This window comes from Arachis hypogaea, chromosome 19 (genome assembly GCF_003086295.3).
Source record: "Arachis hypogaea cultivar Tifrunner chromosome 19, arahy.Tifrunner.gnm2.J5K5, whole genome shotgun sequence".
Lineage (NCBI taxonomy): Eukaryota > Viridiplantae > Streptophyta > Magnoliopsida > Fabales > Fabaceae > Arachis > Arachis hypogaea.
The window spans coordinates 98,425,749-98,441,819 of NC_092054.1; the positions used below are offsets into that span (position 1 = coordinate 98,425,749).

General features: G+C 34.5%; 2 protein-coding genes across 3 annotated transcripts; one reads left to right on the forward strand and one right to left on the reverse strand.

Annotated features, from left to right (window-relative positions):
* Positions 1-1,565: 1,565 nt before the first annotated feature.
* On the forward strand, positions 1,566-6,580 carry LOC112776185 (glucan endo-1,3-beta-glucosidase 11). The gene is made up of 6 exons (XM_072228769.1): positions 1,566-1,871; positions 2,092-2,135; positions 2,245-2,654; positions 2,838-3,563; positions 4,879-5,052; positions 6,255-6,580. The coding sequence occupies exons 1-5, from the start codon at positions 1,714-1,716 to the stop codon at positions 4,954-4,956; spliced, it is 1,416 nt and encodes a 471-aa protein (XP_072084870.1). The 5' UTR covers positions 1,566-1,713; the 3' UTR covers positions 4,957-5,052; positions 6,255-6,580.
* Positions 6,581-6,945: 365 nt separating this feature from the next.
* LOC112776184 (ubiquitin carboxyl-terminal hydrolase 10) lies at positions 6,946-15,217 on the reverse strand. Of its 2 annotated transcripts, none has more exons than XM_025820231.3 (14): positions 14,909-15,217; positions 14,632-14,820; positions 13,421-13,675; positions 12,189-12,333; positions 11,724-11,783; positions 11,499-11,594; positions 10,851-11,216; positions 10,610-10,750; positions 10,163-10,333; positions 9,527-9,784; positions 9,297-9,442; positions 8,090-8,632; positions 7,716-7,986; positions 6,946-7,604 (listed from the first exon to the last, which is right to left on the reverse strand). In XM_025820231.3, the coding sequence occupies exons 2-14, from the start codon at positions 14,781-14,783 to the stop codon at positions 7,440-7,442; spliced, it is 2,769 nt and encodes a 922-aa protein (XP_025676016.1). In that variant the 5' UTR covers positions 14,784-14,820; positions 14,909-15,217; the 3' UTR covers positions 6,946-7,439. The 2 variants fall into 2 exon arrangements, with proteins under 2 accessions (XP_025676016.1, XP_025676014.1); XM_025820229.3 differs by having other exon boundaries at positions 9,270-9,442.
* Positions 15,218-16,071: the final 854 nt, after the last annotated feature.

Here is a 16,071-nt window from a genome sequence, read left to right on the forward strand (position 1 = left end):
TAGCAATTTAAAGGTCTAAAAAGCATGTTTTTATTCTTAAGTGCAAATTAGGAAAAATTCACAAAACCATGCTATTTCATTGAATAAATGTGAGATAAGTTGATAAAATCTACTAAATTCAACACAAGATAAACCACAAAATTGGGGTTTATGGCTCTCCCTCTCTCAAATGTTAAAATGTGTTGAACTTGGTTAGGTTTAAGGCTTTGTAAGTCTTAGACTTGGGCCTAACATGGGTTCGGTTCACTTGTTTTAGTTCATTGGCCTAATTTTGGACCAAAACTTTAAAATAAGTGTTCGATTTTCTATTATAAATATTTTCTTGAGTAATTCAGCAGTTTTATTTTTCTCATACGCAGTACTAGGCAGACTTAAGCTGGTACTCCCGGCTAAAATACCAGCACGTGTTTTTACACATTTTTTCACTCGAAAAGTTTTTTAATTGTGACACATAGTTTCTCAATTTTGACATCGAAATTTTTTAACTGTGACATAAGATTTTATTAAGAGAGTGAAACAAGAATTATGAGAATGTAAAAAAGGAGGAAGAGAAAAGAGAGTTTTAAATTGTGCAAAAAAAATAACATAGAAAATTTTTTAATAATAACACTGAATTTTCTTAATTTTGACCCTAAAATTTTACTATAAAAATACAGAAATGCCTTATTTAATGCTGTATGTTTTTACTTTTTATATTCTTTTTTCTTTCTTTTCTGTTACTCTTATTTTTTTTTTAAAAGCATTACTTCTCATATTAGACTTGAATGAACATGTTTGTACTATACTACAATTTTATTTAGTTAAATGAATGTATGTTCATATTTATTGGATTGAATTATTGTCAAAAACAAAAATAGTGCAGAAATTTATTTAAAATGATACCGGAATTTAAATACAACGATACAGAATATAGAAAATAAATTGCATACTAAAAAGTAAAAAAAGAAAGATGAGGAGAAAAAGAAAATGGAGGTAATGATAGTGACGATGACAATAACAAAAGAAAAAATAAAATAAAAAACAAAGAATAAAAAACTGCAATAATATAAGAAGAAAGAGGAATGCTTTAAATAAATATTTTATTTAATTGTAAAATTTTACTCATGTCATAAATCACAACACATTTGTGCTCCACCCATACTTATTTCTTTTGATACTTTCTTGCATGTCTTTAGATTTAATTTACACGACTATCTAATACTTACACATATATAATTAGGTAAACTTTCAGGTATAGTCAATTTTACGTGAAGTTGATAGTTGACTGCACATGAATTAATTTGATCGATTTGACCAAATTTTTATCTAACAACTTTCAATTATTAACTTCACGTGAAGTTGACTGCACATGAATTTTTAATATATAATTATTCAAAAATATTAGCAAACAATTTGAACTCACGTCGGTTGACTGAAATAATTAACACAAGTGAATGCAACAAAAGCATATACATCTCATCTCAAGTTGTAAAATAAAATCTCCCCAGGAGGAAGGGGCGGATATTTTCATGGCCGGTCACTCTCAGCGCAACTATAAATCTTCTCCTTCCAACTTTCACTCTAATAAAAGTAATAGCATAGACAGATCACACATAAACAAATGTATAATCCAATAAATCATATGATATGATACATTATTCTATTTTTGGTTTGTTGTTTTTTTATTTGTAATTTTCTTCTTTGTGAAAAAGAAAATAAAGCAGATGGTAGTTTATGGACATGACCCTTCCTAATCGCCATTCCGTAATGAAGCATCTTATTCCCAATGTTTTGCGGCCACCTTTCCGCGTGTCCATTTTTCTTATTTATTTTCTAACGAATCTTTTTCCCCTTATCTTATTCTATTTCCCTATGAAAAAAATAAATACCATGTAAACATCACTCACTCTTTCTCTACTCTCACTTAATTTGTTGTATTGTGTTGTGTTGACGAAAACGGTGGTAGCAGAGTGACACTTTCATCATAATTGTTATCCTCATCACTTCATTGCTCCCACATTCAACACAATACTATTCTGCGTTATTATTGCAGATTAAATTAAATACTACTCTAATACTCATTGCTTTTTTATCTATGGATTATTTATTTAGATTCCGCAGCAGCTACTGTTGGATGCTTGTAATCTTCATCACAGGTGAGTGATTAATTTATTAGCTAACTAACCAACAATGTCAGTCCTTTTTTTTCACATTGTTGCGCAAATTAAATGATTCTGTGGTTAATTATTTGTAATCGTTAATTAGGACAAGTAGAATTTGGTTGGACCAATGTGGCGGCGATCGGGATCAACTACGGGCAGATAGCGAACAACCTGCCGTCGCCGGACGAGGTGGTGCCGCTGGTGAAGTCGATCGGAGCAACAAAGGTGAAGCTCTACGACGCGGACCCTCGCGTGCTGCGCTCGTTCGCGAACACAGGGGTGGAGATCATGGTGGGGCTGGGGAACGAGTACATGTCGAAGATGCAGGACCCAAAGCAAGCACAGGCATGGATCAAGTCCAATGTCCAGCCTTACCTCCCGGCCACCAAGATCACCTGCATCTTCGTTGGAAACGAAGTCCTCACCTTCAACGACACCTCCCTTACTGACAACCTCCTCCCAGCCATGCAGAGTGTCCACACGGCCCTCCAGAACCTCGGCCTAGACAAACAGGTCCGTTACAGTAGGGCACTCATTTATTTTGCTTTCCCGATCCACATTTGCAGTGTTGCGATTCCAAATTTGTACTTTGTTCTGGCGATCTACTGAGATCTGAGGGTCATTTGTTGCAACATTTTAAATTTAAATTTGTGTTTGATGTCATGATCCACTGAGATTTGGCTCCTGTGTAAACAGGTGACTGTAACGACCACACATTCCTTGGCAGTTCTGGAAAAATCCTATCCACCGTCTGCCGGCGCGTTCCGTCCAGACCTGGAACCGTGTCTGAGTCCAATCCTGAGCTTCCAATCAAAAACAGGATCGCCATTCCTGATAAACGCATACCCATACTTTGCGTACAAGGACAACCCAAAGCAAGTACCGCTGGAATTCGTGTTGTTCCAACCGAACCAGGGCGTTGTGGACTCATCCACCGGGCTCCACTACGACAACATGCTGTTCATGCAGATCGACGCCGTTTACTCGGCGCTAGCGTCGTTAGGGTACAACAAGCTTCCCGTTCACATCTCAGAGACGGGGTGGCCTTCCAAGGGGGACCAAGACGAAGCCGGAGCCACACCGGAGAATGCCAAGAAGTACAACGGTAACCTCATCAAGTTGGTGGCTCAGAGTACTAAGAAGGGCACGCCAATGAGGCCCAACTCCGACTTGAATATTTATGTCTTTGCCTTGTTTAATGAGAATATGAAGCCCGGGCCCACCTCAGAGCGGAACTATGGCCTTTTTAAGCCCGATGGAACTCCGGCATATTCTCTTGGCTTGGCTACCACGGCTTCTCCGTCCTCGTCCAGTGACGGAGTTAGTGGTAACAGCAGTAACAGTGGCGTTAACGGTGGAGCGCCGCCACTTCCTCCTAGCTCTTCCACCGGATACTTGTCCATTTCCTCTGCCACCTCACCGGTTAGTCATACTAGCACAGTAGCACTGCTTTTCTATTTTTCATTTTTCATTTTTTTTTTTCAGTCTTATACTATTATAATATTAATTATTGAGTTTAGTTTATGTCATTTAAAAACTCTTAAGAGTGGTTTTAAGATCTAGGAATTTAGAATTTAGATACACATGATATTGAGATTAGAAGACTTTATGTCACATGACATGAGCTTAGGTTGCTATGCTATTCAAGACATTAGCTGTCATATATCTTTAGATTATTTAACGTATTGATGTTGGATGAGAAATGAGGTTGTTATAGTTTAATGAATTAAGTATCAGCTAGCACATCACTAGTCAGATCTAACGAACGCGTCTTATAAATGAAGCTGCGGTATAGTACTACTCGTTATCGTAGGAATAGATATGTTTATATGAAACTCAGGAGGAGCAAATATCTTAGGGTGTGTTATGTATGTTTCATTTGGTTTGCATTTTTATTTTTATTTTTTTTTAGTATTTTTTGTTTTTTAAATTTAAAAAAAATAAAATTTTATTTTTTGTTTTTACGTTTTGTTTTTTTTTTTTACAAAATCTAAAAAATACTAAAAATAAAAATACAAATCAAACGTAACTTTAGGATTCCATTTCCGTGTAAGCTAAGGTGTAGCTTCACAAATCAAGTGTCTAGCTCCTTTATTGGTCCCAAATTTCATTATATATTGTTGCCCGTTACACCTTATAATAATTGTGTAGAGAGGATCTTAGATGGATGAGGGAAGAAGGTACCTGAGTGCATATGAAATAAATGGAGACTACATTTTCATCTAATCCAATAATACCATAATGGATTAAATGTACAATTGGCATTATTGTTGTCTATTGAATTTGTTAGTTAAGATTACAAAATATTTGTTTGACATTATTGAACTCCATTTAATAACCCCGCCTATGTTACATTTGCAGAACATAACTAGTCCCAAACTTGAATAAATGATGAGGGTTGTGTTAAATTTTCGACAACTAACATAAAAATTTAGTCAAATTTTCATGGCATGAATCAAAGATTGAACTCCATTTAATGATAATATATGTTTTATGATGGTGTTCTTAGATTAACGCCCAACTTTTTAAGTCATTCTGTTTTCCGCTGAGTTCCAAATTATAAATATTATGGGTAATAAAATAATGGTTCATTCGTAGTATATTGAATCACACCACATGATTAACGAACTGCTATAGTAGTAGTTTAGCCGTTTTGAAATAAAGGACAAGAGTTGTTACTTTTGGTTATGGAAAAAGAATGAGTGTAACTTTGATATTTTGGTTTGTGTGAATTCAGGACCAAGAGAGATACCGTTTCCTAGGAGCATCATTATGGTCGTTGGTGGTGTTGGTGACGGGGGTTTTAAAATTTTGAGGATTATTTTTTAGTATCAACCAAAGGAAGAAAGACACCATGGTAATATGGTATTGGAGAGAGGAGTAAAGGCGAACGGAATAAAAAAGAGTAAAGGTGAGTAACACCAATGACACAAGCTAAGTTATATTATATTATATTATTTAGTATTTAGTATATTTGTCTATTTGTCACTTTGCTTGTCCATTACTATTGGAATTATTAGTTCTTAGCATAGCTTGTCAAAAAGGATGCACCAATATCTGCCGTTCAAAATAAAATAATATCTTGATCGGTTCTTAAAAATTTTTGAATTTAATTTTTACTCAAAAAATTTAATTTTAATAAATTTTAACTATTAAATTAATTATTAACTTTTTATTTTTTTTAAATAAATCAATTTTCACTACAAAAATTTTGGTAAAAATCAAACAAAACAATATCTATTATTATTTAATAAAGATATACTCGTTCTTAAAAATTTTAAATTTTTAGATTAGTTTTTTTTATATAGACAAATAATTTGATGTAAAATTGATCAAATAATTAAAATATGTTAAAAAATAAAGTATCGAACTAAAATTTTTTCAAAGAATGATTTAGAGTATTGCTCTTCAAAAATTGAATCTTGAGATGAGAGCTAGAAAAATAATTGCGATTTGATAAATGTGGTGGTGTTGGTTGGCCAACTCGGTTCACACTAGATTGAGTAGATTGTAAAGCACTGCCAGTACGGGTTGCCAACTGTCAGGAATATTTGTTTGCATGAAATTACACAAAATTCTTGAAATTCCATTAGCTACTAACTTTGATAAACATGTTCTCTTTTATATTATTGAATAATTATGTCTTTCATATTGCATTTAAGATCAAGTTAAAACAATATTTCTACATCAATAGTATAGATTAAAATTGAGTTAACAAAAAAGGTGTAAAAACAATGAACCATGATCATTGTATAAAAAGGATAATCCCATATCATATAAAAGTTTCGAGAAGAGTCTTACTCAAAGGATGTAATATAAGGTTAGGAGTTTAGTACCAGTTTTATTGTATAAACTTCAAACAAAATTTTCTGGAATTGTCTGAATTGTTTTTCAGTTATATACAATCTTTATAGCTCCTACTATTTTTATTCACGCTCAAATTATTACTAGCTGGTTCCTGGTTGCGAGTTGCACCGATTGGGCACCCAAATGACAAGTCTGAAAAGGTGTGATGGTTGGGAAACAGACAGCATCATGCACTTTTTTGTAGGGGTGGTGGAACTTTGCTAGTTGGCATAAAAAAGAAAGTTAACCCTTTTTTCCATGTTCCAGGGATGTGACTGAATTCATTGTCTTTATGTATGGCTTACCGGCTTAGGAAGGAAAGCTAGTTGTCCACTTGTCGTCAAAGATCAAGAGCCTTATCCCTCCTATTTGTTGTGTATTACATAATTAGAGATGAATATTATTTTTGCTATTCTATTATATCCTACTGAGATATTCTTTCATAATATGCACTCTGCTCACATTGCTAATTCAATTGTAGAACGCAACCTCGGAGGCTCATACGTCCCAAATAGTAGTTGTGTAATAATTGCATTCACATGTCTATTTCAATGACTAACACGTACCCCAAACAAATCATGTTAGGTAGGTAATGGTGCTCTCCAATATTTGGCATCTGCCTAATGTCTCGTTCAGCGGATAATTTTTATTATTCATTTTATTTGAGCAACCGAAACAAAAACAAACACAAAACCTAGGTTGGAGAATTAAAAAACCTTTGAGCTTTAAGATCACAGCACTTAGTCGGAAGCTATATATTGCTAAATAACTGCAAACAAATCAAGCTTAATTGTGAACAAATAAAATCACGAATTGGAGAACGCCGAAATATGCCTACAGAAAATCGAAAGTACCTTTGAGAAAGAAATTTTCCAAAAATACGAGCATGTTAAGTAACGCACCAGATGTAGGGAAGAACAATAAAACAGGAAGGAACTACGAGCAATTACTTAAAAGATTAAACAAATATAATCAGCTGCTTTCTATATCTCTTCCACGCATTTTATGTAATTGTCGCAAGATATTGGGTTTAAGGCTCCTAACAACATGATAAGACAATGGCTAAAATTTCTTCACAAATTCAAATGTAGCCCTATTAGCAAATTATGAAAACAAAAATACCACTATCAAACGGCAATTATGATTAATTCATCGGTATAACATCCAATGAAATTTAATAGCAGAAAGAAATACCTAAGCAAGTTCATAGGCTGCAAAAACTTCTTGATCAAAAAATGATATATCGTGTGGAGATGAAGAGCCAATACTATTGACATGTTTTCCGGAGCCTCAAACATCTGCTTAATTGCTGTCACCAAACAGCAACATTTTGTCTTCAATTTCAGCTTGCATGTTTTGCAGGGCAGGGGAAGTACAGCTATCCAGGATATAAGCTCTGCCTATTGTGAAGCATATAATCCAGACAAAAAAAGGAAAAAGCCTCGTCACTGCCTAAAAAGAACCTGTATGAGCCACAGATGCCTCTCCTTCCATCTGCGGTTTACTCCTAACTCTCTGATAAAATAAGACATATGCAGCTGAAGATTTAATTTCGGCTTCAGTAACAGGACTGACATGACTGTCATCAAAATGGTACCATTTATTGTCATCGATCAACTGCATAAAATTGGAAGAATAAACGAGTTCAGATATTACGGACTGAAAGTTATGAGCTTGTAGCATGATTGGATGAAAAATCAAATATAATTGTGCAAGTTATGAGCTTACCTTAGCATACGCAGTGTAGTGCCCACCCCCGAGACCACCATAATGATTGCTTATAGCATAAAGTTCGTACATGTAGGATTGTCCATCCTTGCTTATAACGTACTTGGTCAAATCAAGATTGTGAATGGGAAAATTCACAAAAGTGTCAAGTTTGTTTTTCAGATATCTGCTGTATGAGAATCGTTTCAAATGAAAAACAAGAATCTCTGGCAATTTCCACAAATCTAGTTTTTTGGTTGCTTGTCTGTGTTCCTTGCATCTAGGGCAGTACCTAATTAAATTTTTATAAAGTTAAACTAAAGCGTAAATATTTCGCAGAGTAAGCATGGAAGTCTAGTATGAGGCGCATTTTAAGATTATTAAAGGAATCTTACCACATATCATCAGGCCCTAGAGGTTCTTCAGTCAAGAATGCCTCCAGGCATGAAAATAAAGAAATGGCTTCTTGCCGGGTTTTTTTCACAGTAAATCCAGTCTTGTGAACCTCAGGGAGATCCCTCAGGTAGTTGGCATCATATAAATCATGCTCTTTGTCAGTCCAGTCAAGAAAGACTCTTATATGTTGACTTTGTTTTAGAAGAGAATCCTTTTCAATGGGTTCACAGCCCAAACCACTACTGTTAGTGACGAAAAGTTGGAAAGATGAATCCCCACAAGCGGTCCCATCTTGTTCTGTGCTGGTAGTTGTCAGATTACTTGGTTCACATTGGGTATTGGAGATGTGCGATTTCTCGTCAGTGTCAACTGAGACGAAACCATTTTCCTTTCCATCATGAGACTTAGTTGAAGCAGATGCTCTTCTTAAAGGCAACAACATTTTATGTACAGATGTCTCAATGTTGGCTCCATATAGTGTGTCTTCCACCAAATAAGTAACCAGAGGAGTTCCAAAAAGCTTCCTCTCTCCACCCTTTACACTGTCCAGCAAGCATCAAAGGTAATTGTAAGTTTGAAACATCAAATAAACCAATAATAGAAAAATTGAAGTATTATCATATTCCAACTCAAATGCAACAGGAACAGTACAGTTATATCTATAGAGTCAATTGTAAATCTTGCCATGACAAACTTCCCTACACCAAGCTAATATAACCAAACGGTTGTGCATATCATCCTATGTGACAACCTGTGTAACAAGTATCAACTTGAATGGCATCTGCAAGTGTTTGAGGAGAAATTATCTAAATCCTTGAAGAAAATTATTTTCTCCTGCCTTGGGTTATGAATAAGAAAATGAGTAAATAGAGTTAATGTACTAAGTGGTTGGCAGAATTCCAGATAATTTCCAATTTCAGGAGATCATCCATTAAAGACTAGATAACATTGCAAAAATTCCAGTCCCTAATCAGTTAATTTTAAGGAGGGGGAATTCATTTAACCAGAATTTATTTCAGAGGAATTTATATCACCAAGTGGAACACTTCCGGTTGAAAAGAAACCACATGAAGAAATCTATTAAAGGCCTATATCACTCATCTTATGCAAAAAGGAAATTATCATGTGTAGGTATCCTGAATCAACAGAGATTGGTCCATTCCATATTAAGAGTATAACCTAACAGAAACACCAAAAGTGGCATACTTATCCAGCCATCGATGCATTATTTCTAGTTTCGTTTTCCGGGCTCCACTTTTCAGTCGATAGGCCACAATATGTTCATCGTCCTTTATTGATGCCAGTGGTTCCAAAGGGGTCTCTAAATATCTGTAGATCTTATGCTCATAAACCTGCAAAAGTTAGAAATACACACAAAATCAACCACCATAATAAGCCAAGGAAAGCCATCTTTAAGTTCTCTGTGAAGCACTTACCTCTGCCAGCAAAAGCATTTCATCACTCTTTAAGCAGCATGCAGCGGCCAATGCATTGGAAAGATCTCTACAGCAACCATGCTTCAGAACTGTCACAGTGTATGGCATGGGAAGACCACTCCCATCAGAATAAAAGACAGTTACTGTCATTGACCGCGTGACAGTGGAAGGCAGCGGTAATGATAAGTACATGAAAGGATCGAAAGTGATTGAAATTTTGCCACATACTGGACAAACCAATGTTGACTTGTATTGACCCTGAACATTTTGTTGCCAAAAATTCAAAACGTTAAACTCAGTAATGAGAAAATACATCCTTTCAAGCTTTAATAGAAAATCAAGTTCAGCACGATTGATAGATGGCCTTTGATGCAATTTTAAAACTCGAGATCGTATACAGAAAAAGTACTAAATGTAAGAGACTTAGAGTAAAACATATCTGAATAAACATATCAATTAACAAATTTGGGGTTTCCCCTAATTTGCTTTTCAACCCATTTTATTTTTTGGGTTGCAAAGCAGTTGGGTAGGGACACAGGGCAAAGCTAACTTTTAAGCATTTAGCTACTCAGTTCACTACTTGCATTTTAAAGGCAAAATATGTGAAACAAAATGGACATAAATATAAGTTCTTACCTGGCACACATCAACAATCAATGAATCATTCCGAGCCATATGATTTTTCCAACACTCATATGCGATTTCCTCATCTGGCCTACCATCCGAGTCCTTCATTTCAATATAAGGTTTTTGTTTCACACGATTCAAATCTTCATGCAGCCCATCCAATAAAAACGCAAGCAATTCCTAAATAAAATAATCAATCCATCACTCAATGCACATTCAACAACCATAATGTGCAAAGTTCAACAACTTTTCAATATGTTACAGAAGGCAATCATAAAAATTTAAATACACACACACACAAGCTGTCAGACAAAGAAACGGAAAATATTGCATGTGTAAACAAAGTTCCACTAAGAAATAACACCAATAATGTTTGCTTTTGGTCTTCATCAATAGTGTGTTTAATTCACAGCGCATTTCAAATATTAAGAACTTTGACAATTTAGAGAAACTAACTTGAGAATCATGCTGGTTATAACCACTGAATTGTGGGGCAAATCGAGCCAGCTTTCCCTTGAATGCACGAGGAGCAACAGCAGTTCGCCCTGCAGACCACAGTTTCCTCAACAAGTCACCAAAAGCAAGTGCTAACTCACCCTGCACATGAGATATATGTTCATTTCCTTCAAAAGTATTACCAATATATTACAAAACAGTAGAACACTAGGAACTACAAATCATGGAATTTTCTACATACACGCATTCCCAAGGGATTGTCCATGTTGATATCCTCACTGTAATCTTGTAAGAAATATTCAACAAGAGGCGGGGTGTGGACTAAACATTGAATAGAACTATTCATGAAGCAGGTATTCCCCAAGTTCTGCAGTCCTGCCAAACCACCCCTTTCACCTCTATAGTTGTCATATTTATCATCCACAGTAGTCAATGACGAACTCACAGAACTTCCCTGATACGAATTAAAACTTGACACAGATGCATGACCATTTGACAACGTAGGCCCCCCTGCAATCGACATAGATGATCTTGGAGGCTCTAATGGTACCAAAGCTAACTCGTTTCCAAGCGAATGATCTCCATCAAGTGATACTTCTAGAAGAATCTGTGATGAAGAGATGAATCAGGAGCATCCATAGAAGAACCAATACCGAGCAAAAAGTTAGGATAATTAAGTATAAATGAATGCCCCAAAGATATTCATTATGTCTCTACTTAACGACAGCCACTTTATCAAATTGGACATGAGCCTCCTAACAAAAGATCATAATTGGACAATCGGAGTACTTCAGAATATCCACTCGGTTGGTAAAAGATCGTATTGAAACTTTCTACTAATTTTAACAACATATCAACTAAAATTTCTGCACAGCTCGAGGTTACTTACATCTTGGTCCATCACCAAGTTTGCCTCCTCCAATGTCTGGTCTGACACAGCTAGCATTGTATGTTTGTTTAAATTGAAGTAATCCCAAATACAGGCCTAACATAATTTTTAACAAGCAAAAGAAAAGAAAGACAAAAGGGGAAAGCATTATTGATTACAGATGAGGGAAAAAGAAAGCAAAACATAACCACATAAGAAAAAATATAAAAATAAATAAATAAGCACCTTTTTTTGTTCTACTCCTTTGATTTTGCACACCAGTTCATATAGTTCCCTTATGTTCGCCTAAAATATATCAGAGAAACAGAAAAGCAATAATCAGAACTACGTTGGTCTAACATTTCAATTATCACATTATGCCATGTTAGAACCAAAGTAGATGGCCTTGGAAAATATGCTAATAAGAAAGAATAGAAGAACTTTACATATAATAGCAAATCATGTTCTTAACTTGCAATAGGCTATCAAGTAATGTCAGTGTTCCAATGTCTTCCTCACACTAAAATACTCAACAGTATTTTTTCTATTTGGATAAAAGATGAATATCATTGACATAGTAATGCCAATGTGTATTACATATGTTTTTAAAATTGAATAGGTTCGTACTTTAACGGATTCAATACTCATCTGTACTTAGTGCAACATAACTGCAAAACCAACAAGACAACCCCATATGAAATCAATTGGTACCTTTTTGCTTAATTTCACAGTTGACACACTGTTATCTCTGGCATCAGTCAACTTTAAAATGAGTGGGTAAACCTCAACACTATATTGCTTCTGTGCAGCACCCTGCGAGATCAACCTCCTCGGTAATGCTGGTCCACCTTTATACCTAGACCATGGTAGACAGAAATCTGTTACATATTCTAATCAAACAGTAGTGACCATCAGATGACAAAATTGAAATATAACCTTAACCGCCCAAGTTCCAAGGCTTCTCCATTTATATGTTAACTTCATGATGTCAATACTAAACCTATTAAACTAACCAGGCAAAAAAAATGAGTATACTGCCCTTGAGGATTCAGAGGAAAGTTTAAGATTACCTTAGAGGAAATACTTTTAAAATAATTGAATTGTATTTGGTTTGAGTATGTTAAAGGCAAGTCTATGAAAATAGTTTTTTATTTTTATTTAAATGAATAAAGTAAAATTACTTTTAGAGGTATAAGTTCCAAAAAGAACAAAATAGAATTCAAGAGTGAATAGATGGATGATTGTGATCTTGTGGGTAAGAGTGCCATTATACGTCAAGTTCTTTGGAAAAATAAAATGCAAATCAAAGTTTACTTCTTTCAAATCTTCCAAAATTAATTCTAGATACCGCAAAATTAATTCTGGGAGAATGGAAAAACAGATAAATAGATTGGCAGATCTCTAGAATTAATTTTGACCATCCAGAATTAACTATGGCCTTGAAAAATTACTTGTGTGCTAAGCCAAACAGGCACTTGGTATGTTTCAGGCTGGTGTTGCATGATCCATTAGCAAGTTTCTTGTGAAATTTTATGATAGAAATCTGTGTCTAAAAGAATATCACTCTGCATAATTGATTAAACGTATAGAAGCATGGGTATCTATGGCTATATGGCTCTTTCTCCAAATAATATTTGGAGGATCTAGATAATATACATTTATGTAACTTTTCCTTTATAGTTTACATATAGAACCACCAGTCACTCTCGAACCTCTGGACCATTTAAATTTCCCACAGCCTATTAAACCAACTATCGTTAAACTTTGGGAGCACCGGTGTTATTTGACCTCTCTAGAAGAGTACCTTCCATAAGATTCAAACTTATGTACTCATCCCAATTGTTAATGTTACTTACCATCTCAAACAACCCTTTTGGGTGTATCTAATTCTTTAGGTTCTCCAGACTAGAAAGTAAAAACCATTTCGAAAATAAGAAAGTTACCATTCTGAAAGTCTTTCCCACACTTTCTGAGGAACTAAAACATAGTCTGTCCCCTCCACCAACATTCGATGAATATCTAAATCATTGCCTTCGTAATTATTTCCGTTTGAGACAATATCAGAATTATCAATTGGCCCAGGTCTATCTGCATTCTCTGAGTGAACCACACCGGCATTCTGGTCAATTGAAGATTGCTCACCAGTGGAAAGCATACCACCACAATCCCCAACATACCCCTGCCAACTTGAAAACCACCTGCATGGACAGCAAAAATATATATTGATTGATTAATTAATTAATTAAAATAATAAGGGATACAAATTAAGGGGAACGGCTGAAGTTGTCAGTCTATGACCCAGAGGTTACAAGTACAAGTTGTGGAATTAGACTCTGGCAAATGAAAGGTAGGGCTGCCATCTATAGACCAATATGTGAGGCTTATGCTCTCACAGACCCTCTGGCCTGTGCATAGCTGGTTCTTATAGCACTTCCATTATCAATACAAATGGAAAGTAAAACGATGTGACTGAGAAATGCTAAGTGAACAAGTTATTTTTGTAACCAAGTTCAACCTAGTCTTTCTTCTTCTTATGCCTCTCCTCCTTCTCTTCCTTTTACTTCAACTAAAATTTCTGGTTATCAATCCTCAAGCTATTGGACCAACTTGGTTGAACTTAGTTACCAAAATGACTTGGTCATATAGCATCACCGTATTACCATAGTTCAAAGTCAGTCGATAATGTTCGGTAGCATTGATAAAACCCTCCATACACATAAATTATATGTGCGGAAAAACACCATATGAATGTCAATGGAAAAAAGCAATAAAAAAGAAACAACAACAATAACAACAGCTTTTAGGGTGAGTAAACATAAAAAGGACATGAAAGCAAAAAGCAATACTGTTCGGATTTCCGTTTAGAACTACAAAACCACTAGCTTTATACTACACCATACCCTAGTTCTATAATTTCCCAAACAGGAAACCAAACATGGTCACAACACAAGATCCATTCACCCTCCATGCTAGTGAAGTAACTCAATTAAGTGTAACCAAAATCCCCGAGGCCAAGAGTATAATAAGTGTGTAACAATCCAACCAGTATCAGTCCTTTCCCCCACAAGATAACCCTATTCAAATAGTAACAGGCAGCTAAGCAAAAGATTCAATGAAAATTACCAAAAGAAAGAAAGAAAGATGAGATTAAGACCTATTGGAAATAACGTAGTACAAGTTGCCTTCTCTCAAATTAAGCTCCGATTCCTTGATCAACTCCGACACGATCCGATTCTCCTCCTCCGGAGGGAGCGGGACGCAGCTGCCGCCATTGTCCATCGGAAAAACCGAATCGGCAATCGTCATGGCGGATTTCGTTCAAATCAAGCACCTAAATCAGCACCTGAATCAGCGCCAATAATTTGAAAACACTTAGAAATCCGCACAAAAGAGAAACCAATTGAAGAAAGAGTGAGGAAGCAGTAAGGCACCTGAAATGAAGAGATCGAGGTGGAAGAGAAAGAGAGCGAGAATGGAATAGCGAAAGGGAAACGAAAGGAATCGAATGGGAGAAAAACAGGATATTCGATGAACCCTAGCGCCTAGATTGCAGGGACAGACAGGTAGAGAAGCGGGGAAGGTTAAGTAACGGAACGATCCCCAAAAGTCTATGCGTAAATCTTTACCGTCATTTTTCAACGACCTCTTCCTCCTTCGTCTTGTTTCTCTTTCTCTCTAATATGTGGAGTGCCACTCTCTCTTACTTTCCCCTTGCTTCAAGTTTAATTTTGGAGTAAACTATCAAGTCTCTACAATATGATTTTTTAAGATAAAAAATTAAAAATAATTTATTTCGATTTCTGTTTTTTATTTTGGAAAAGTCTAGGGCAGCACTCCAGCAGTTTTGTTAAATTTTGTCCAGCATGTAATCAGCAGAGAAAGGTGAATCATTAGATAAAATCTCACACCAATCTTACATCATTAAATTATCATTAATGACTATTTGATGGCTACCAATCACAAAAGTTGCTGACCTAATATTGCTCTTTTATTTTTATGACACAATATGATCTTTATGAGTATTTTAACTTTAAACAAAAAATATTAACATGTTAGGTTCAAAAATTGAATAAAAAATTAACTGTCTTTAAATTTAAATTAATTAAAAATTTATTTATCTTTATTTTTTAAATATTATTTTTTTAAATTATTTTTTATTTATTATATTAATATTTTTTAATAAATTATTAAATATATAGTATAATAAGTATAAATCAATTAATAAATTATTTAAATTTAAAAATATTATTTATTACGAAACTAAGTAAATAATTCTCAAATATATTTTTTAAATATATAAATAATAAACATTAAAATCAGTTAATGCATTAATAATATTATTATTAATGTATTAACTGATTTTAATGTTTATTATTTATATTTATATATTTAAAAATTATGTTTGAGAATTATTTACTTAGTTTCATAATAAATAATATTTTAAATTTGAATAATTTATTAATTAATTTGTATTTATTATACCATATATTCAATAATTTATTAAAAAAAGAATATTAATATAATGAATAAAAAAATAATTTAAAAAAATATTGTTTAAAGAATAAGAACAAATATACTTCTAATCAATTTAAAT